This window comes from Dermacentor albipictus, chromosome 2 (assembly GCF_038994185.2).
Source record: "Dermacentor albipictus isolate Rhodes 1998 colony chromosome 2, USDA_Dalb.pri_finalv2, whole genome shotgun sequence".
Classification (NCBI taxonomy): Eukaryota; Metazoa; Arthropoda; class Arachnida; order Ixodida; family Ixodidae; genus Dermacentor; species Dermacentor albipictus.
In genome coordinates, this window is record NC_091822.1 from 47,144,487 (window position 1) to 47,166,972 (window position 22,486).

A 22,486-nucleotide genomic window follows, 5' to 3' on the forward strand; every position below is an offset into this window, starting at 1 on the left:
GGCACACGAGTAAACCCTTTTCATAAAAAATTGTTTGCGATAACTGCTCTCTGCAAGAGAAGAAATAACAATACGCTTTTAAAAAAATAAAAGCCGAGATGGACGATGCCCATTTCTTGGGCATTTGGTGTGCGATGACCCAAGTGCGACAAATTCCCATTCTCAAGCGGCATCATCTTCTACTGCGCCGCAAAAGAAATTTATTTGTGTGAACATGCAATAGCAACTTTGAAATGGAAGTGAAGTTTGCAGAGTTCAAAAAATAGAAAACCCGAAGCCGCCTGTATCAGAAAAGTAAAATTTTACCCTAGTAAGGTTTTACTTTTCTCCATGATTGCAATGATATACACGTCCTGTTGCTGCCTTGTAGGCTGCAGTGTGTACGTGTGCGTCAGTACTATAACTGCAACATAGTTCGCTGTGTAACCTGCTAGAAAGCGACCTGACCACGGAGAAAACAAGTCTAAAACGCTAAAGCCAGTAAAATATTAGGTCGAAAGCTCAAGCCAGTTTTGACCACTACCATGAGCAGGAAAAACAGCCAAATCGGTTTTCTTTTTTTTCTCCCCTTTTTATAACGAAAGGGAAGCTTTCTGATTTCAATCCCAGGGGGCGTGGTAGCAAGCAAGCGTTTTCCTCCATAAAGGAACCGCCTCGTTGCTGACGCACCTGCTCGCCAACAAAGGCTGCGTCAGCAGAAAAACTGCTCTACGTTGGAACCACCTGCAGCTGCTCTCGACCTACTAATGAATGCTGTCTCAATGCCCAATATGCGTGGCAAAGTTGCACTCATCACTGGTATGTGATTTCTGAATTTACGAAATGCCCTTTCTTGTCTGAGCAGGTTCTACTACTCCGACCATTTCTAACGATATGGTTCGATATATAACGATATATAAAGCCTTCGTGGGCATAACTCAATGAAAATATTCTATCATTCAGTATTCGGTGACTATAGAAGCAGTGTGCTAAGCCGGAAATGGGGAGATTGCGAAATCAATTTGATGGGGGTGCTCAAGACTGACGAACACTCCACAGCTGTGCGCAAGCGTAGAGTGGCACAATTTACATACGAGCAGCGCTTCCTCTTGTGTGTGTTCTGCAATGCAACATTTTCTAAATTTGCCATCGTGCTTTTTTGGTTGGTAAAGAGAGCTCTTTCAGTGTGCATAATTATACGCAGACACAACCGATCGCTATGCACGCCATCATAACTATGCTCCATCACGAGATATTGAAAGATAGTACGGCATGCCTACATGTATATGTCGAATAAATGCCACTCCGCATTTTGTAATCATGAATACCTGCCACGGGGGCACGATATTGGCCGATAAACGACAACTCATCTGTGCGCCATGTGCTCTGACGGCAGCCTGAACGTGTGCTTGCTCAATTTATGCTTTACTCAGGGTGTTTTAAATAACACGGATCCACTTCAAGAAAGCCTGTACACGATATGTGATAGCAATGAAGTATTTTGACTGCGCAGTTGGTCATCTGCTTTTTGTTATATTTAGCGAAGCTTATGCTGCTCAGTGGTAGAAAGATTTCGACGAAGTGCGATGCACGCAAGGGTGAACTTGTGATCTCATTATTCAATATTTCGCTGACTTCATTGCATAACTGTAGCTTTTGTGACGCAAATGTCTTCAAACTCCAAATAAAACGCATAATACCTCAAACTTTGCAGCGCGATTTTCTGCCAGCCTAAAGCTACACTATTTTGCATGACCAAACATTGCATGACACACAAAAATTCGACGCAGAGAGAAGCGACGCAGATAAGGTTAACAATAAATAAAATGGCGACCCCGACATAACATCTACGATCTAGGTCGCCATTACCCGCCGCAACCCAGCACTCTCTTAATTTTAAAAACGTCGCGCTCTCTCTGTGAGCAGGCACAAGCGTCATAGCGCTATGTCCTATGGCCGTGCCACGTGAGCATGCAATTCAAAAAATGTTATGCGAAGCATGTCGTATTTAATCGGTGTCACCGTTGCTTATAGCTGATTATTAGATATCTACGTGTAGTGGCACCAATTTGCTCGGAGCACGTTTGAGGACGCAAGCGACAACGCAGTACCCGAGTGCCTCGTCACGTGGTACTTATTTAGCCCAAGTGGACTTATTTCAAGTTCTCGAAATAAAACTCTCAACACGAATATTCGAGGTCGGCGAATCCGTAGAGGTGCTTCTCAAGACCCGGTCGCCGTGTCTTGGAAAAAACGTTGCGTTGAATAGGACATTCAAAAAAAAGTTTTATAGGTATCTGTTAGAAGATGCCGTTATAGCGAGGCACAAGGCGAAAAATAGAAATCGGACACAGACATCAGTACTTGCTTGCCCAATTTGAGACTATTATTCAAAGATATTCATCTACTTCCTAATGAGCTCCCCACAACATATCGTACTAGCAGTCCAAAATGAAGGTTATGTAATTGCATCGAATGTGTTTGCTTAGCGATTAGGTACTTTTTAACGACTTAACACACGTTAATATGTTTCATACAAAGAGCGCTCCTTTCTGCACCACACTCTGGTATATCTTTTTGTGTACTCTTCTGCCATGTAAATATGTTCGAAAGGAAAATATGACAGTACCATTACTCCTACCTATACTTCTTGTACACCTTATGTTTCAGAACGACTTTGAGTGCTCTTTTTCTTCGCTCGCATCACAGGTGCATCTTCTGGAATCGGCAAGGCAACGGCTACGCACTTCGTCAGCCTTGGCTGCCGCTCTCTTTCGATCACTGCGAGGAACGCGACGGCTTTGGACGGCGTTGCAGCACAGTGCGTGGGGAACAGCGATCGCGGAGTGGAAGTAGGTTGCTGATTCATTATGAAGGCATCCTGGTTCACTTTATTGCTAAGTAAGTGTGTGGTAATTATCACCATTACAAGCCATCGTCCTCCTGCTAAAGCGAAGCAGCGATGAGTGCCGTCAAGGGCCATCTGCCGAAGGCCAAAATTGAGCTTTGCATGAGTCATGGTGACAACCCTCTTTCGACCTTCAATCTTAGGCACGCGTGAAGTACACTCTAGAATGAGCGACTACGTTCACGGAGGATTATGACTCGCGCTAAGATCAGTGGCAATTTCAGGCAACTTGCGTTTTATAAAGTGTTCGGACAATTGTCAGTGCAATAAAAATAGAAACCCAGAAGCTACGTAATGCTGCGCTGCCTACCTACACGTCCTTGGTAGGGGCGAACGAATTGGTCTGCAGTCCTGTGGTTGTCGTTGTGTCTCACGCAAATGATCAAGCCGCGATAGTGCCTTTTAATAAATTGTTTTCAGGAAGATATTGCGCATTTGCAGCACGTATAACAAGAGAAAGGAAGCAGGACAGCCATCTTATGTTCAAACCAGTGTCCTTTTTGTCTTGCTGCCTCTTTGTTGCTTGTGAAATCACTGTCCCATTCCATAGTAAGCTTCCAGAGGCCCTATAACGTAAAACTATTCCGAGGTGCTTTTATTCCAACCTCCTGACGTCAAATTCGCGAAACCGCCGACGCAAGCATCGGGCGGTCACCCGCAGGGCTGTCTGAACCGACCAATGGAACATTCTCTTAGTTTATAGGTCACTTTTCTTTGCTTTGAGAACGAACCACATTGCCTACGTTGAGCGGTTTTTCGTTTGTAATTGCCTGCCAGGAGGTGAGGAGCACGCTTAAATGGAAAATGTGTCGATGGGGTCGAGTCAGCGCACTGATAATAGCTAGGCGAACGAAGAGGACGGCGCCGGCGTCTCCGATTGGTCCACTTTCCCTTACTTAGCTTGCAGTGGCTGGGCGAAAATCGTGGCGGCATGCAACGGAAGCTTATTAATAAGGCTAAAATGGATCCTCAGCAAAGAAGCGTTGGCAGAAGGAGATTGTAAACGTGCCGAAAGTGCTCGAAAACGTTACATGGCCACTCAATAGGCTTTATTATACGCAAATAAACCCATGCTTTCCGGCAGGTGCGAGTAGCCCGTGCCTGAGCGTCCGGTGGCAACCATCTTTTATTCCTTTCCGAACGGGCAGCCTGCGGCTATTCAGAAGAAAATTCAGTTTTGTTCGGCATATTAATGCATCTTTAACGCGTGCACGTCACGTTGACGTGTCGCCTTTTTGTGGTTTTCTGACGTCGCGTGATAGGCAGATGAAGTAGGTGCAGCGCGAAAACTTTTCACCAATAGCCGAGGGCTAACGGCGAAAAAGTGTCGAATCAGAAAGGACTACATATTGCTTTTGTTCGGTCAAATCATGCATAATAAGTGTGTACACGTCATATCAGATGGGGAGCTATCCCAGATTTCGTGACGTCGCGTGATAGACACGTGAAATGAGGTTGGCCCAAAAAAGTTTTTGACCAATCGTTGACGGCTGATTGCAGAATTGGAATAGACAAGTTTGGAATAGTTGTACGTTATAGCGCCACAGCGTGCAATTTTTCTTCCATTATTTCATGAATCAGTTTTTGAAACACCTATAACGTGCGCAAGTAATCAATGCATCTCAGGACTACCTATCTATTCTTCTTCGGGAAGAGATGTAGGGTTACTTTACCTGAACACCACTGTGACAAAGCTGCGATTGATTCGTAGGAGATTTGAGGAGCACGTGGACCACTTAGTGGTGAATCAGTTGTTAAGTCTTCATATGTGGATAGCATACGTCCCCAATGGCGAAATATTTTCAGCTAAACCAAAACTGCCTCTATGATTTCTCTTGTATTTGTTCAATAAACACGGGTCAAGGTGTTGTGACCACTCACCACGGCAACATAAGCCGTTAGCAGCATGCCGCCATCCACCAACGCGTTCACACTTTTTCCATTGTGTCCCGAAGAAACAATCTGCTTGTGAACTATCCGTGTGCGTGGCACCATCATTTATAGTGTCCACGGTAAGAAACTGCCTCCATTATATAATTCACACGTTACTGAGTATATTACCCTGGGTGTCCTTCAATGGTATTGCTGCGTCAGACCATTGTGCCATGGTTTGTCTATGGAAACAGCCAGTAATGATAGAGTATCGTACGCTTGATGGCCTGGCGGAGGTTTCACAGCTGTTGAGACTGGAGTAATGCGGAATATCAGCACACAGCACTTGCAAAACAGTCCGGAGTAAAGGTACTTGCTGAAATTATATGTGTACGCCATTGAACGTGTCACATAAGCTTTGAAAATGGATAACCAGAAGGAGCCCACAAATCATTTTTCTTCTACGCCATTGTAGTGCGACGATGGACCAGAAATCGCGGAATTTTGAAAACAAGATAGAGTGTGTAAATGCTCATCTGTTTCCTCTTTTTTGCTGAATGGAATAGATGTATTTGTCCTACTGTAGGGCCCACCGACGCCTCACCACTGGGTGCTTTGATTAACGCTCTCAGCAGGCTGCGAAGGAAGAAAGTAATTAAGATGGGTGGCGCATGCTTGCACTGCAAGTACGGCTTACTCTAGTGTGTTTCCAGTCCATTTTCGAAGGCATCACCTTCACTAAGAAACTGCCGATAGAAGGAGTTATCCGCATTCTTGACCTCAAGCTCCTCCTCAGCAGCAGCCACATTTGCTGGAAATACTCACCCCCCCCCCCCCCCGCTCCAAGAAGCACCTGCTTCCCTGCACGTCGGTTCGTCGGACCTGTTCAGCGTGTCATTGCACTAGGAGCCCTCAATAATTCCCTTACCCGCTCCTGCTATCATCAAACTCACAGAAGTTTTAACAGCGAAATCCAGTGTCTTAGAGCAAGCGACTACCAGGAAGACTTATTTCGTTCACTGGCAGAAGTACCTGTTCAAGAAATCAGAACCGCCAGGGATAAGGCACGGCCTGAACTCGACAAATGAAAACTAGCTATTATCCCATACGTGCATCACATTTCCCACGGGAACAAAATATCAGCCGGGTGTCCAGGTGGTTCGTGTTGTCTTCTCAACCCTCAACAAGCTAGGCTCCTTATGCATAAAAGTGAACGCTAGTCAATCCCACAACGGCACCTTCTGTAAGAATCACACCTCGCGCCCTATGCAGCGCAGCAAGGAAGCTGTCTACGAAATCTGCACCACATGTGGAAAAAAGCCTATTTCGGGCAGACCGGATGGTGTCTAAACGACCGGTTGCGAGAACATGCGTAGAGTCAAAGCAAGAATGGCAGCAATCTCGCCATCCACTGTGCCAATTGCCGCTGCCAAGCCAGTGCTTCAAGACGCAAAGGTTCTGCGTCTATACCGAAACGGTCGACCACGTGAAATCTTTGAAACATTTGCGACGTTGCGCAAAGGCCCGATTTGCCTCAACTCCCCTTCAAGAAGCCTCCTCACCAACAAGGAATACAGATATCTACTTGACTAATTATTACGTTTTTATTCGTTTTTACCACCAGACCCATGTGCGACGGGACATTTAACCCCCCTAACCGCCACCCCTCGTTTCCCTTACCTTTTGCACTCCTTTTTCAAGCTACATATTTCTCTACCCACAATAAAAACACCGTTGGCCGTCAGCGCCCGTCCAGTGTTTCTCCCGTCTGCCCGGGTTTCAACGCTCTTTTTTCTACCATGGATGCATACCAACGAGCTCGCGTCCAGACCCTTTCAAGCCACCGTTCTGGAAGCCTGCACCGCTAGTTGCCGCAGCTGCCGCTCCGCGAGTCGCCTTCGCCGTTCTGCTGAAGTAAATATAGAAACGACGGAATGGCTAGCGGGCCGCCGTTATGAATTCCTACAGCGGTGACCTGCGAAATTGCGCCTTCCACCGAGCGACTGCCTGCCATGGCTAACATGCTGGAGGCCCAGTTCCGCTCACCGCTACCGCCGTTCCAGTCCCGCTACATCCGCGCATGTTTCGCGCAGTTTCATGCGGTAACGCAGATTAACTACACCACGATCCACGAGCCGTTCATCTGCAGTGCCACCAGCAGCCTAATATAGCGTAAGGACTTGCGGCGGAATTTTGGAATTGCTAGTCCCCTTCACTTTCAATGGAATTGCACTACTTGGACTATCCACGGACCCTTTTGACACTTGGTTTCACTGACTAAGTTATCTAAGTAGGCCTACTGGCCCCGCCGGGCCGCGATGGCGGGCACGCGCATGGAAGATGAAGACGCTACCGGATTAGAAGAGAATGAAGAAGATCTAGGGTGGCAAATTGTGACAAGCCGAAAATTTCGCTCCACCACAAGGATTGCTGGCGATGGGAAAAATCGCCGCAGAGCCAGCAAGAGCAAGGCAACAGCAGCAAGAACAAGGGACCTACAACCACTATGTTCAGAAATCGGATTGTCAAGGCACCAAGGATGCCCCAATTGCCCGAGGAGCACAGCAAGATCGTCATCCGTCAACGAGGAGGTCTCAACTTGAGCAAAGTGAGCACCACAGCGATAGGCATGGCGATTATTGAAGCATCGGGCCTCACTCCGCAACAAGCCCGAGAGGATGTCGTTTGCCCTAACTTCACGCAAAACATCGTGGTGGTTAGTACACCAGACCCCAGTCATGCTGCCAGGTATGTGCGAATCAGGTCAATAGTTATAGTGGGAACCGAATATGAAGTGAACGCCTACGAGACAGCTCCGCATACCACGTGTAAAGGGGTGATTCGGAGAGTTGACCTCAGAGACAATCAGGCCACGATAACGCAGAACATTGTGCATGACTTTAACCCACTGGCATTGGCAGCCAAACGTATTAAATCCACGGGCTCGGTCATTGTTCTGTTTGATGGGCTCAAGGTGCCCAATTATGTCAGATACGGGTCGACCCTTGTAAGGTGTTACCTGTATAGGAAGCAGTTTGATGTCTGCTATGCTTGCGGAAAGATTGGACATCGATCAGATGTATGTCCAACACCGGACATGGTACAGGCAGAGGATGTGGAACTCAAAACCCGGAGGGCAATCACATGTGTGTGCCTAACTGCAAATTCTGTGGAGGGGACCACCCAACTGGGGACAAGACTTGCCGACAGCGGTACCAAATTCCATACGTGGTGCGAATTCGACGACGAGAACGCAACAGATCTGCATCGGGGGCGACACCACCTCAGCTGCAATGGGATGCCCAAACGGGCACCAGGGGGCGCACGCGCTCAAGGAGCCCCACAAGGTCAAGACGCCGCTCGCCGTCGAAGGGCAGAAGCCGCTCCAGATCACGTGAAGTGCAGGTGCGCTTCGAAGGAGGAGGGCAGACGCCTGGCGACAAGACGACATCTGGAACAACCTGGGCCGACAAAGTGAAAGGTACTGTGAGGACCGCGGAGAGCGGTGCGGGGCGGCCGGTCGGAGATAATGATGCCAGGGTAGAACAGCTAATTAAAGAAGTAACGTATCTGAGAAAGGCAAATGAAGAACTTACTAAGCAGGTTGTAGAACTTCGCAAGAACTCGCAGACTAGCTCCACAGAAGTAGCAATAGCCAAACCGGTGAATAATGACAACAGTCAGGATGAAGAAAACACACCAGCTCCAAAGAAGCGGGCAATAAGTCCAGTAGAAACGACAGTGTGCTCTGCTTTGGAAGAGATCAAGGAGGCGATTAAGCAACTTAGAGATGCCATAGACAAAACTACCTTCAAAGTTGATAAGTTATGGAAATGGAGACTGACGGCTGAAAAGAGGCTTACCAAAGTAGAAGCGCTAGGTGAGGACGACGAATACTTACCCTCAGAAGCAGAAAGCGGCAGATCACTCCCTGGCGCGTCGGGGGGTTCTACGAAGCGTACTCTAGCGGGTAGCAGTAAGGCGGGTTCTATAAGCAATGGCTAGCAGGGGGAGCTTTACCGTGTGGCAATGGAATTGCCGAGGATTTTATCACAAAAAAGCACCTCTCATGCAGTTTATAAAAAACTCTGCAGACAAACCGAAAATAATTATGCTGCAGGAAACCTTGGCGGATGACATTAGCCTCTCCGGATACAAAGCGACATGCAGGGGCAAAGAGCCGGGTAGGGGGCTAGCCACGCTCGTAGATAAGAAAATACCTTACATAGAACATGATTTGCACCTTGGACTAAACAAATTAGAATACTTACTTGTGGAAATAATTTTGAAAAGGTATAGAAGCAAACCGCAAAGCCTCTTTTGTCTTAATGTTTATAGCAGCCCTAGCGACATGAAACAGAGTTTCAGGGCACTTCTTAATAAGACTATGGCTATTACTAAGCACGCTCCACTCATTATTGGAGGAGATTTCAACGCCCCACATCAAACATGGGGATATCGCTGGAATACTAAGAAAGGGGATGGACTCTGGCACCTAGCTACAGATCTTAATCTCTCCCTCATCACAAACCCAGCTTATCCCACTAGGTGTGGTACATCTAAATGCAGGGACTCCACCCCAGACCTTACTTTTGTATCAAATTTAGCGAACGCTGGCTGGAATAACTCCAATATTGACCTGGGTAGCGATCATTACATATTGCAAATACTATTGGAAACACCAAGTAATGAGATAAAGCATTTTACCTACATTGACTGGGATCTTTTCCGGAAAGCAAGGAAAAGCAGAGCTGAGACAGAGACAGGAGAAAAGAAAACACGCCAAACTTGGACCACTCAGCTCAGGGCAGATGTAAAGGCGGCAACGAAGAATATTACCACAGATGAGGATATCGAAATCATGGACAGTAGGATGGCGCACTTGATTGAAGCCAAACAATCTATGTTAAAAAGATGGAAAACACAACGTCTGAACAGGAGACTCAGGAAGCGCATATCATTGTTGAATAGGGAGATTGAAGAACACTCCAGAAATTTACAGAAACAACAATGGGATGAGCTTTGCAATTCCATAGATGGTCGAATCAGACGTGGTGGAAATTGGAATTTACTTAGGCATTTGCTTCATGAGAATGACACGAAATCTAATAGGAGAACAGCAGTAGCACGACTCGTCCATCGTGAGAGTCAGGACACAACGGAGGAGGCCATTCTGGATCTACTTGCAGCTAAGTATTTACCGCTTAAGGATAGCAATGAGAGTACAGACCTGCCTGAATATACAGGGGAAGACTGTAAGCCTATGGATCAAGACTTCACAGAAAGCGAAGTTCGCGCAGCCCTGTACGACCTCAACAGTAGATCTGCTGCCGGTCCAGATGACATTTCCAATAGGCTGTTGAAAAATTTGGACGATGAATCTATAACATATTTAACAGTGTATTTCAACGAACTCTGGAAAAATGGTGATTATCCAAAGGAATGGAGAATTGCTAACACAATTCTTATTCCCAAACCAGGCAAGCAACTAAATCTAGATAACCTAAGACCCATATCGTTAACATCATGTCTGGGCAAAACCATGGAGCATGTCTTACTCAATAGACTTACTAAGTATGTAGAAAACAGAAATCTTCTTCCGCATAACCTGATCGTTTTCCGTCCTGGACTTTCGACTCAAGATGCAATGCTTTTAATCAAACATCATCTTATTCTTGCTAGCCCGCTGCATACTAGAGCTCTTCTAGGCCTCGATGTAGAAAAGGCCTTTGATCGCATCAAGCACAGGGCCATATTGGACATCCTCTCGGAGATGGGATTGGGTAAACGATTGCACAATATAGTTAAAGCCTTTCTCGGTGGCCGTTCTGCTTGTCTCAGGTTAGGCGAACTCCAATCGACAACTCTGGAACTTGGGAATCGTGGGACACCACAAGGGTCCGTCCTATCTCCCATGTTATTTAATTTGGCAATGTCAAAAGTGGCTCGAGGTCTCGCGCAGATTGAGGGTATCCACTTTGCTATATATGCAGATGATGTAACAATCTGGAGTGCCGAAGGTAATATGGGACAAACAGAGACCAAACTACAGGAAAGCATTTATGTGGTAGAAACAACACTTGAGAGTATGGGACTGAACTGCTCTGCCAAGAAATCAGAACTATTGGTACTACGGAGCAGTAAGCGTGGGCGCAAACCGAACGGATATATCCCAGAGGAAGAACCCCGCATTGACATATATGCCAAGAATGGAGAACCAATCAGGCAGGTGGAGACTATTAGAGTGCTAGGCCTTCTCCTACAAGCGAATGGATCTAATTGCAGGATGATACAACACATCTCTAACAAGTCAGAAGAAGTCATTAGGCTTCTTCGTAGAGTTACCAACAAGCATAAGGGGCTAGGAGAACACAGTGCCATAAGATTGGTACATGCATTCGCCTTTTGCCACTTTTCGTACGTGGCTGGCATGCTACAATGGACACAGGCTGATAAGAACAAGCTAAACGCTTTAATCAGACGACTTATAAAGACTGCACTAGGACTTCCCATCAGCACGGCTAACGATAGCTTATTGCGCCTAGGGCTGCATAACACACTAGAAGAGATAGCTGAGGCTCAGTAGGTGGCCCACCAGGAGAGACTAATGGGGACACGACCTGGGAGGGCGCTACTTGAAGAAATTGGCGTAGAAATTAACAATCACACCAACGAAGGAGAATTATTAACACAATTGCAAGCGGGACTACGAGAAACAATAAAAACGACCCCGTTCCCTAGGAACATGCACCCGACACATAACCTTGAGAGACGGAAGGCAAGGGCGAAGGCACTCCTTCAAGACATAGATCAAAATAAGCAGCAGGCGGTGTTCGTTGACGCTGCCTGGGTTAAAAATAAGGATGCGTATACCTCCATTGTTGTAGACACTCAAGGTAACATACGGGATGCCATCACCGTCTATACCAAGGACCCAACAGTAGCAGAACAAGTAGCAATCGCCTTAGCCATTCGGGCTAATCGGTGGACACATATTTACAGCGACTCTAGAACAGCCATACGCAACTTTACCAACGGATATGTGACACGGATAGCAACAAAATTTCTAGAGAAGGTCAACAGTGAGAGGATTGAAATCCGCTGGTTTCCTGCACATCTGGGGGTTGTGGACGGAGCTCGGAGAAACCTCAATGAGGTGGCAAATGAAGCAGCACGAGGACTTTCTAGCCGTGCTCTTCAAGACCGAGCAACTGACACTTCACCCGGGGAACACAGGGATCGATTATTAACATACAACGAAATCACGAAGCATTATTATTTAAGCAGAAGGGAGTACCCATTGCCACACGGTAAGCTTTGCAGAGCCCAAGCTGTCACATTACGTTTGCTACAGACTAGAACATACCCAAGTCCAGATTTTATTAACAGGATCTATCCTGAGAGGGAAATTCAAATCAACTGTAATAAGTGCAATGGCATCATTACTCTTGACCACATGCTTTGGCAGTGCCCTCCGGTCTTCACAGACTGTGACAAGGAAGAAGAATGGTGGCGGCAAATGCTGCACAGCGAATCACTCTCTGACCAATTACGGGCAGTCCAGAAGGCCCGCGATGTGGCTGAAGGGCTCGGCCTGACAGTCCCAACGTGGGAGCGGCCGCGTCAACCTATGGTTGACCTTCAGGACCAAATAAAGTTCTTCATACCATCATACCATACGGTGACCTGTACTGCCCACTGACGCTGCACGGCGCCTGCTCGACACCTGCACCGCAAGTGCACGGCGCCTGCTCGTGGCGCAAGCACGGGACGCGCTAGCCCGTTCTAGATGCCTGCAACGCTGGTTCCGCCATCCGCCGCTCATCTTGCCACCTACACCCTTCTGCTGAATTAGGTGTAGGAACCTACTATTGCTAACCTACTAAATTTACAGGAATTCATCGTGTTTAGAGCACATGAGCCTACACACTGTTTGGTGATATTGCGCCCAGTATTGTCGGCTTTGATGGTTTCGCGCAGTATTCCGATGCTACAGTTTTCTTAGCCATACTACTGGCGATATCCCAGGGAAATTAGGTGCTTATTTCGAGGAAGGGCAACGCGTAAATGGCTTTGCCCGCTTTAGAAATTTCCCAATTTCTAGTTTAACCATACTTTGATGTGAATACAAACAGAGAAAGAGGCAGCATCAGGGTTGAGCCTTCGAATTACCACTGCCCGCCTTTGGAACCACTATTTTGGAACAGAAATAGTAACCTGAGCCACGCTATGTTATTGTGTTAAATGTGCTTACGTACATTCCAGCTTTCGGAATAACAGAACGATGTTGGAAAGGTCTGTCTGTTGATATTACTGGCGCCTAGTGCTAATGCTTTGAAATATGGAGAGCATTACTGTCCCAGCCTTCATATCCGCGCGCTCGCGTATGTACTCCCTTCTTCATCTCCAAAACAGAAATCTAAGAACGAGCTAGCCATCTGTGATGTAGTCAGAAACGTGCCTAAGAGAGAAATTCTCAATCGCATATTGAGAGATGTGACGTGCTGATGCCGTGGTGGGTGTCACCGATGGAAGGAAGATCTATCCTATATGTGCCAGGGTAAGAATCATTTGGCAAAGTAAACCGTCGGTAGAGCACAGAGGCGTGTTTCGTTTTGTGTGGATCATTGTGTGTTTGCTTTTTGGTTTTAAGAAGCTAACCAACACACTGGTTCATCAAGCTGGTCTGTAGTGTGTGTCCCTCTTTCATCCGTGAGGTTGCGCATTATTGCATACAGTATACCATAGGCTGGGATCTAATCATACCTACTCAGCATATACTTGTAGCTCATTATTCCTTTTCCTTGGTATTGCAGCTTCTTTATTCAATTGTTTTGCAAGTAGTCACCTGTACATGTTGTGTATATTGCTGATGATGGTTTAACACTTTAAAATGTTACATTTGTTGTTCTCACTTGTGTTAACAATTTCTCGTTAACAGAACTTCCCTTCTTGTTGAAGAACTGGTATCATTATTCTAGGATTAAAATCAAAGATTACTGGTTTTGTATTATTAAACAAATTTTGAGATCCTGCTTGTCTTTGCATGCACCGGAGCCTGATCAACAAATGAACCATATAAGAGCACATTGGCGCATGAGCTAATATTAGTAACTGTTTTTCACGTACTTCGTGTATCATGCTGCAGAATGGTACTTTGAATGTCGGCAGGGGAGAATAATTTAGCAAAGTTGCACAATGCAGTGACTGGAAACATGTCTTCTTTAGATACTCGTGACCACGTGTGACATTCGGAATGGGGAAGCCATTTCTGCCATTATCAAACATACAGCAGAACACCTCGGGAGAATTGATATTGTGGTGAGTTTGTTTCATCCGTAAAAATGAATGCCGGCTCGTCTTTCCTCTGTTTTTCAGGAACAGTACTTTAGTTGGTGGCCTCGCAGCCAAAATTTCACGAAGTTCTTAGTTTGAAGTAAGGATGTATGGAATACCATGACGATGCACCAGTGACGTCACGTGCGGGTGTTGTCGCTCACAGACGTCGGACGACAGCGCCTGTTCCCTCTTGTAATCTCTCTCTTTAAAACCAGCCGCCAGCGACAACACCCGCACGTGACGTCACTGCAATAACCCTATAAAACTAACACGCCGAGGATGACGAGGCCGCCTTTGACGAAGATAGGTCCACCTATCGAAACGTTGGCCAGCCTGTCTGAGGTACTTCAACCCTGTTTAAAAAAGTTTATACCACAGTGCGCTTGTATGGTGTATTTCCTGTCGTCCTTCGTCCGGGTTGCACTGCCCACCCATAGGAACATGCTCTCTATAAGAGTTCCCATAAGTTACTATAAGCCAACTGAGATAACAGCAGTCATGGAGGTATTGCGTAATGAACATTGCAGAAAGCATACGCGAATATTTTAGAAAATATCCATAAAGACGTCACAGCTACACTAATTCCCCCCAAATAATGAGGCAGATACATATCAGAAAATGCGTCAGGCAAGAAGGCACAATCTCTGCTATGCTATTCACTGCAAGCAGTCAAGCTGTTAGACTGGGAAGGGTTAGGAGCAAGAATGAATGGCAAATAAATCAGCTACCTGGGGTTTGCCCACGATATTGTCCTGTTCTACAACTCAGGAGATTAGGTGAAACAAATGATTAAGGACCATCACCGACAAAGTGCATGAGCAGGGTTAAAGACTAATATACAGTTGGTAAAGGTAACTTGCAACTGCCTCGCAAGAGAACAATAATTTATACATGGCAGCGAGACTCCATAATTTGAGCAAGAGTACATTTATGTAAAGCAAATACTCGTAGCTGACCCTGATAAGAAGGACATAAATAGGTTAATAAAAACGGCTTGGGGACACTACAGCAGGCATTGCCAAGTTATGAAGTACAGCTTAACTCCATCCTTGAAAACAAAAGCGTACAGTGATTACGTTATACCCGTAGAAACATGTGGGACACTAATTTCTAGGTTAACCAAAAAGCTTGGGAAGAATGTAAGGGCTGCGCGAAGAGGAACGTAACGTAAGGGACAGGATAGAGCGGAGCGGATTGGAGAGCACAAACAGTTGTATTCTATGCTCCAGTGGGCATTAGGATCAAGAAATACAGCTGGGCACGCCTTGCAATCCATGGGGCAGTGAAGTGCAGCCGAGGACGGTGTAGAATTAGTTGGTGTGGCTAAATTAGTAAATGTTGAGGCGTGAAATATAACAAGCAGCACAAGACAGGTGTAATTAGCCTTCGTCCTGCAGTGAACATAAATTGGCTGATGGTGGTGATGGCTACTAAGTTTCATTTCTCTTGTTACGATTGGGGCTCGTCCGAGGCTAGAAAACTTAAATTTTCATTATATGACCATGGTGGTGAGAAACGCATAGAAGAATTAGTTTGCTGAAAGTATCATGTGGATATCGGGAAGCAGATGTTCTAATTTTTGAAATGGTGACAAGCTTTCTCTTCGTCAGAATAAAATGCGCGATTCAGTACCCCGAATGTCAGCTTATTTGCCTTTTTTACACGAGCAGTTACGTTGTAAAAACCTTCATTGCTCTGCGAACTTCACATTGAAAGACCAAAGAATTGGCAATTTGGCTTCTATCAAGCAACACGGCCACGCAATGTGCCGTACTACAGCATTCTGGTCGGCTCCATAACAAAAGCAATTGATTATATTTAAGTCTCCCTGCCGCACTAATGACTTATTTATCCAATCACCACACTCTGTTTCAGCACACCACTGAGATAGAAGAACCAGAATGGTTTTAAAGCTTTATGCCTGCTGTTCTGTTTTCCTTTAGGTCAACTGTGCTGGGTCAGCGACAATCGGTCGGGTAGGAAAAATTCCGCTCGAGGAATTTGATGCCGAACTTAACACAAATCTTCGCTCCGTGTTCCACATAACGCAGCAAGTATTGCCCTACCTCAAGGAGACTAAAGGTCTGTGTGTTTTTTCTCACTTTGGCGTTACTGAATTATATTAACCCAGATGCAGGAATGGACATTATTTTTGTTCTTTTAGAAGGATAAAATATTCAAGCTTTGTACCAGACGTCTCGTTCGGCTTGTGCAAGAAGGTAATGTTCCCACTTTTGAGATATCATAGGCGCATCCCTTAACATGATATTTCACTCATCTAAAGTTGAGTAAATGACGCTAGTCAAAACAGTATAAGTTTGTGCATGTTATCAGCGTCATGCTAGCGATTTTTTTCGGTTTTAATGTGATGCCTGTTACCCCAAAATGGTAGGTAAAACTATGCACGATGCCACGTTTGTGATGACTCAACAGCTGCTAATAATCTAGGCCGTTGTTGGTGTACATAATCATTGTCTTGCGCAAGTCATAATGTGGAGGCAAATGTGTGATGGCACACTTGTAATCTCGTAAACACGTCTGTCATGACCGTTACGCCGTCATACCAGAGTAACGAACACAAAAGCATTAAAAGAAAGCGCAAGTTGAAGTAGCTGCGATCTTAGAAGCAAAGTACTGCCGTTCGGTGCGCCCTAGTCGTAGCGGCTTTCGTCGCATATGCGCACCTATTTTTTTTCTTGCAGCGCAAAGTGACCATGAGCGCACAAGAATGAAGACACTATACCGGCTGTGTCATATGCTGTCCGTCTGAGCGCTCGCTCTGTGTGCTCATCGTGTTCCTACATGCCTTTTACGCTGAAAACAAAATGCCTCCCAGCTAGTTACACTGAACGCGTTCACTTATTCAAGCAAGTTTTGCTGTGACGCCATGTTGACGTTGATTTAACTGTCCTCTACCGAGTATATGTGTTTCATAATAAGAATGGTTTGTTAGTAGACTAGGCCTGAATTCCATAGCAAGTACAATAAAGTGCGAATGGAATACACGGACGACCGAGTAGACAGACAACCAAAACTTCCAACGACATTTTATTGAGCCAAGCGTCTTTACCACGTCCGTCTTGCCGGCCTCGACGACTGCTTTCACTTTGATGTGCACGTCATGATAAACATTGCGTACTAAAAGCTGTCGCACTTTTTTTTTAATAGTTACGTATTTGTCTAAGTGTATGACGTCTGCTGATGTCTAATCAATTGCTACGTCAATGCAACGTTCAATGTATCTTGACCTTGTTAGCATAAAAAACATACTCATGATTACATAAAATAGAACCGCATAAATTGTGCTTGAAACAAGCAATGATTTTTTTAGTGCAGCTAGGAACAAGTGAATCATTCTGACGTGGCATTCCGATTGCAAGCGACTAGCTTTTTTCAGGTCTTTCGTCTGCTTCCGTGGAATTGGAAATTGGTTGTGGTCAGGCTTTCACTGCAGATAGGAAGGCGCCGATACAATGGAGATGTTCACTCGCGCAAACCATTTTTTCGGCACGTTCATTGGTTAATGCCACTCAATAATGTCATAGCTCATTGACGCGCACGCACTTTCCACCTGCACTAACGCTACGGATTTTCTGGTTAATGGCTCGGTTCACTCGGAATTACACAGTGAAAAAAAATGCCGACTACCCTGTAATCGAGAGTAGATGTAAGCCGAAAATAGCAACCGGCAATGCAGATTGGTTGGAGATGGTACTAGCCACAATCTTAAAACGGGTGTAGCGCGTGTTCGCAGTGGCAGGCCCCGGTAGACCACACCACACGACGTCATGCTGTACACTAGTCTACATTGACGCTGCCGTACTAGAAGAAGAAAACCGGCTAAAGCCGTCACAGCAGGCAGCAAAAGACGCCGGGAAGGCCGCGCACTGCCGAGCTAGAAAAAGAAAGTCCCCCGGAGGAGGCGCCACGCACCATGGCGCAAACACTTGAGGTGACGCAAAATCCGCACCACGGAACCCACGGGCCGCTGGCGTTCAAAAGAGCCCAGGCAACTTTGGTAAAGTGCGAAAACATGACAATGCTGCCCTGTATCTGGCTTTTGAACGTCGCTATTTGAAATGACAAATAAAACTGCAGCGTGCAAGAAGCTACAGCTTGAGTGATGTTGCGAACAAACATTAGGAAGAACTCGGAAGCAATAATTTTTGCAGCTTCTTTGAGTAGCAACTAGCATATGTAAACAGGTCGTGTCGAAGAATTTTCGGGCTAGAGACCACATTTTCTTAAGTTTTGACTGGTTGTCCAGTTGATCTCGTTTTGTTCTCGCACCTAACCAGGATATTCTCGTTTGTGTACCCGGATAATGACTCTGGTTTTTAGCTCAAAGTAAATTAAAGATTGGCCATAACCGAAACTGAAAGCATTTCATGCTTAAAACAAACGCTACCTATATATGCACACCGCAACAAGTATACGATTTCATGCACATCATTCCTTTAGTAGTGTGAATAGCTTCCTAGAAGCGTTCACCTATTCGCTTAAATTGACAATCTGCGTCGATGCCTTCTGCGCAGTTTTATTTGGTCGTCTTCTCAAACACGTTGTACAGACAAAGTTACTGCATATGCTGCAAAAGTTCTGAATAAACTCAGCCCATCAAATACATACTAGATGTGAAGGCGTCGATGAAAGCCACATGTTCCTGACTATTCTTCTAAGAGCGTGGCCCAGTGCATAAAGTCAGGAGGGACTCGGACGCCCTCTCCGCAGGTTACTTATAATACTGCGGCATCCAATCGACAAGCGCTGGAGGTGATTTCATGAACAGTATTGCCTTGTGCGGGGCAGTTCGGGCTCTCCAGTTTCTCAGTTTTTCTATTAATGATTTAATCGCGAAGAATCTGTTTATGTGATATGAGCAAAAACAGACAAGCAAGTACTGTTGTACTGCTGCATGCATTTCCCAAAGGCACTGCTCATGACTGTCACAACCCTCGTTCGAGTAGGATTCTTCGCGCAGCATAGTGTTTCATGAGCCACCTGAGCATGAAGGTACCTGCTCGGGAATTAGTGAAGGTCGGCCTTTGTTTCTTTAGGTCACCAGTTAATTGTCATTCGTTCATTTCTTCACTGAGTGATGTCTTGGAGCAAAAACGCATGCATGTTGCCTACTTTTGTGAGCAAGTAGGTTTGAAACGATAAAACGTCTGAGATTTTAAGTGAAACAAGGTAACTAATGCTTTGTGTTGCAGAAACATTTACTTTTTGAACACATTTTTGTAATCCGTTACCTCCCAAGTTATTCTGCAAAAAACGTTTCTGAAATGTCAATATTTTTTATGTGCTTGCTTGAACTGGCACATGAAATAAATGCCTGAAGTACACTCAGAATAATATATTCACTGCAAAACACCAATAAAAGTATTTTAATTCCAGAGAAAGTTGACTCCAATACAAAGCTTGAAGTTGGCTTTCTTTAGCGCCAATGTAGACACCAATAACTGAACGTCTCAAACACCATTTCTGTGGCTTGTGGGAGTTGTAAGGAAACCGTCTGTCAACTAGAATAACCTTTATTCGTGAGGTGAGGCCTCCTTCGGCGTACATCAGACCTACTATAACAAGGATGGCCATTGCGCGGTCTTCACAGTGCGTATGCCTTTATGTCCTTCCATAATTTTCTTCCTCTGTAATATCACTATTGCTTTCGACCAAAAGCTCAGCCTTCTTGAGGGTTTGAAGAATTGCCAGTTTTTTGACACTTTCCTTACGGAAAGATCCCGTTACGTGTAAAGACGGGGCCATTTTCTTTGTTACTAACCTCAACGATGAATACCGGTGGTCGATTCAATCTTCAGAGTCATACTGCAAGCACATCCGAGTCTGAGAAAGCACGCGCCATCCAAATGGCAGGTCACTTCCCGGAGCAAAGAAACGGAAGGAAGCGAAAGCCGACGGGTTTATAAAACGATTTATGCGGCCGATAAATCTGCTAACCTTACTTCCTATAACTTTCAAGAACACAGGCGGGCACCAGCGATTGCTCTAGAACGTTCGATAACTCACGAATAAAAACCGATGCGCTTAACCCGCTGATCGCAGTATTTCGGCTATCGCCGACTATTTGCAGCTATCGCTATGCTTTAAGCGTAACCTGGTTTTGTGGGCACAGGCTCGCCCTATAAAGGTTAATTTCGTCTTTCGCCGTATTACTACTGTGTTCTTTACCGTCATATATATATATATATATATATATATATATATATATATATATATATATATATATATATATATATATATATATATATATTGTTCTCGAGGCATTGAGTAGTGGGCATGGTGCTGGTGAAAGAGAAGAAGGCGGCGAGAAGTGCTGGCTTAATCCCCCGTAGTGCGTTGTGCTATAACTACGGGCACCAAACCAAACCAAACCTTGTTTCGATGAAGCGCCGACCTGTTTAAGCCTACCGCTACAACATAAATTTAGTGCTGCTAGGCGAACATCCCCGTTGTATTTGCATTTCCGGTTGTCCTCGTTAAAAAGAAAGATGGCTCCATTTGGTTCTGCGCCCAATATCGCCGCCTTACCCGAATAACGCGCAAAGATCCTCTGCGGCGCATCGACGATGCCTTGGAATGTCTGCAGGGAGTGGAATTCTTTTCCTCGCTGGAACTGCGCTCCGGGCACTGGAAAGTGCCAATGGCAGAGGCCGATCGCCAAAAGACAGACTTCGTAACACCTGATGGGCTACATGAATTTACCGTCATGCAGTTCGGCCCCTGCAACGCGCCTGCCACTTTCAAGCAAATGATGGACACCATTCTTCGAGGGCTGAGGAGGAAAACGTGCCTCTATTACTTAGATGACATTGTGTTTTTTTTCCACCGACTTTGCGTCGCACTTCAGCCACATCGAGCACACGCACATGCGTGCCTCTCCACTACAGGACTGCAAATAAATTTGAAGAAATGCCACTTCGGTGCTCGCACGCTTACTATTCTCGGGTATGTAGTTTCAAAAGGTGGCATCCTCCCGGACCCCACGAAACTTATCGCCGTATCTGGGTTCCCTAAACCAACCACCATGAAAAAGCTTCTCAGCTTCATCGGCCTGTGCTCATATTTCCGACGCTTCGTCCGTAACTGTGCCTCTGCCCTGGCCTCCTCGACGCAGCTTGTCACCGGCAGTTCTGACTTATCATCCTGGTCTCGGCGTGCGACGACGCATTCTCACCTCGCCTCCAGTACTGCGGCACTTCGATTCATCTGCTCCAACTGAGATCCATACCGACGCTAGTGGTGTCGGGCTCAGCGCTGTTCTTGCACAACGCGAGGATGGCTTCGTAGAGTACGTCGTGGCGTATGCCAGTGGCACCCTTACCGAAAACAAGGAGAACTACTCGGTTACTGAGAAGAACTGTCTGGCCATCATTTGGGCTATCGGAAAATTTCGTCCTTGTGTGTACGGGCGTTCATTTGACATCGTGACCAAACATCATGCCATATGCTGGTTATCTTCACTAAAAGATCCAACTGGTCGGCTCGCCCGTTGGGTATTGTGCCTACAAGAGTACGACATCCTCGTTGTTTATCACTTAGACCGAAAGTATTCCGACGCCTACGCTCTATCCCGGTCACCCCTGCCCTCTGATCCTGTCCCCTTGTCTATTTCCACCTGCGGTGCCTTCGCTCTCAACATTTCCGGCATGCCATCAGAGCAGCGCAATGACCCATGGATCTCTTGGCCTATTGACTTCCTGTCTAGCTAGTCGCCGGCGCCGATCTCTCGAACGCTCCGTCGTCAATTCGCGCACTTCATCATTCGGGATCACCTGCTGTACAGCCGCAACTAGAATTCGAACGGCCGCAACTGGTTGCTTGTTATACCGGCATCTCCACTCCGAAATCTGCGCCATGTTCCACGACGACCCATTATGCGGCCACGCTGGTGTGTTAAAGACATAATCCCGGCTCCAGCTTCGGTACTACTGGCGTGGTATGCACCGTTTCGTTCGTCAGTACGTCCGGTAATGCCACATACGCCAACGACGCAAGACGCCACCTGAACATGCCACCGGCCCCTTGCAACCTTTACAATGCCCCGCGCGTGCGTTCGACCGCGTCGGCATTGACCTATATGGTCCGCTTCCCAACACCCCAAGCGGTAACCGCTGGGTTATTGTTGCTATCGACAACCTCACGCGGTACGCTGAAACTTCAGCCCTACCATCTGCCATAGCAAAAGACGTCACCAGTTTTATCCTTCAAAACCTGATTCTATGCAAAGGAGCACCTCGAGAATTACTGAGCGACCGCGGACGCGTTTTCCTCTCCGACGTCCTTTCAGGATTGCTAAAGGAGTGTTACATCATTTACCGCACTACCAGAGCATATCATCCTCAAACTAATGGGATGACAGAACGTTTG

General features: G+C 46.1%; 1 protein-coding gene across 1 annotated transcript in view; it reads left to right on the forward strand.

Annotated features, from left to right (window-relative positions):
* The first annotated feature begins 686 nt into the window (after positions 1-686).
* The window catches only part of LOC139055401 (3-oxoacyl-[acyl-carrier-protein] reductase FabG-like), a 41,792-nt gene continuing 19,992 nt past the window's right edge, over positions 687-22,486 (forward strand). The window contains exons 1-4 of the mRNA XM_070532857.1: positions 687-798; positions 2,689-2,831; positions 13,988-14,080; positions 16,042-16,180. Coding sequence (XP_070388958.1) covers positions 747-798; positions 2,689-2,831; positions 13,988-14,080; positions 16,042-16,180 — 427 coding nt within the window. The 5' untranslated portion in view covers positions 687-746. The remainder of the gene's footprint in view (positions 799-2,688; positions 2,832-13,987; positions 14,081-16,041; positions 16,181-22,486) is intronic.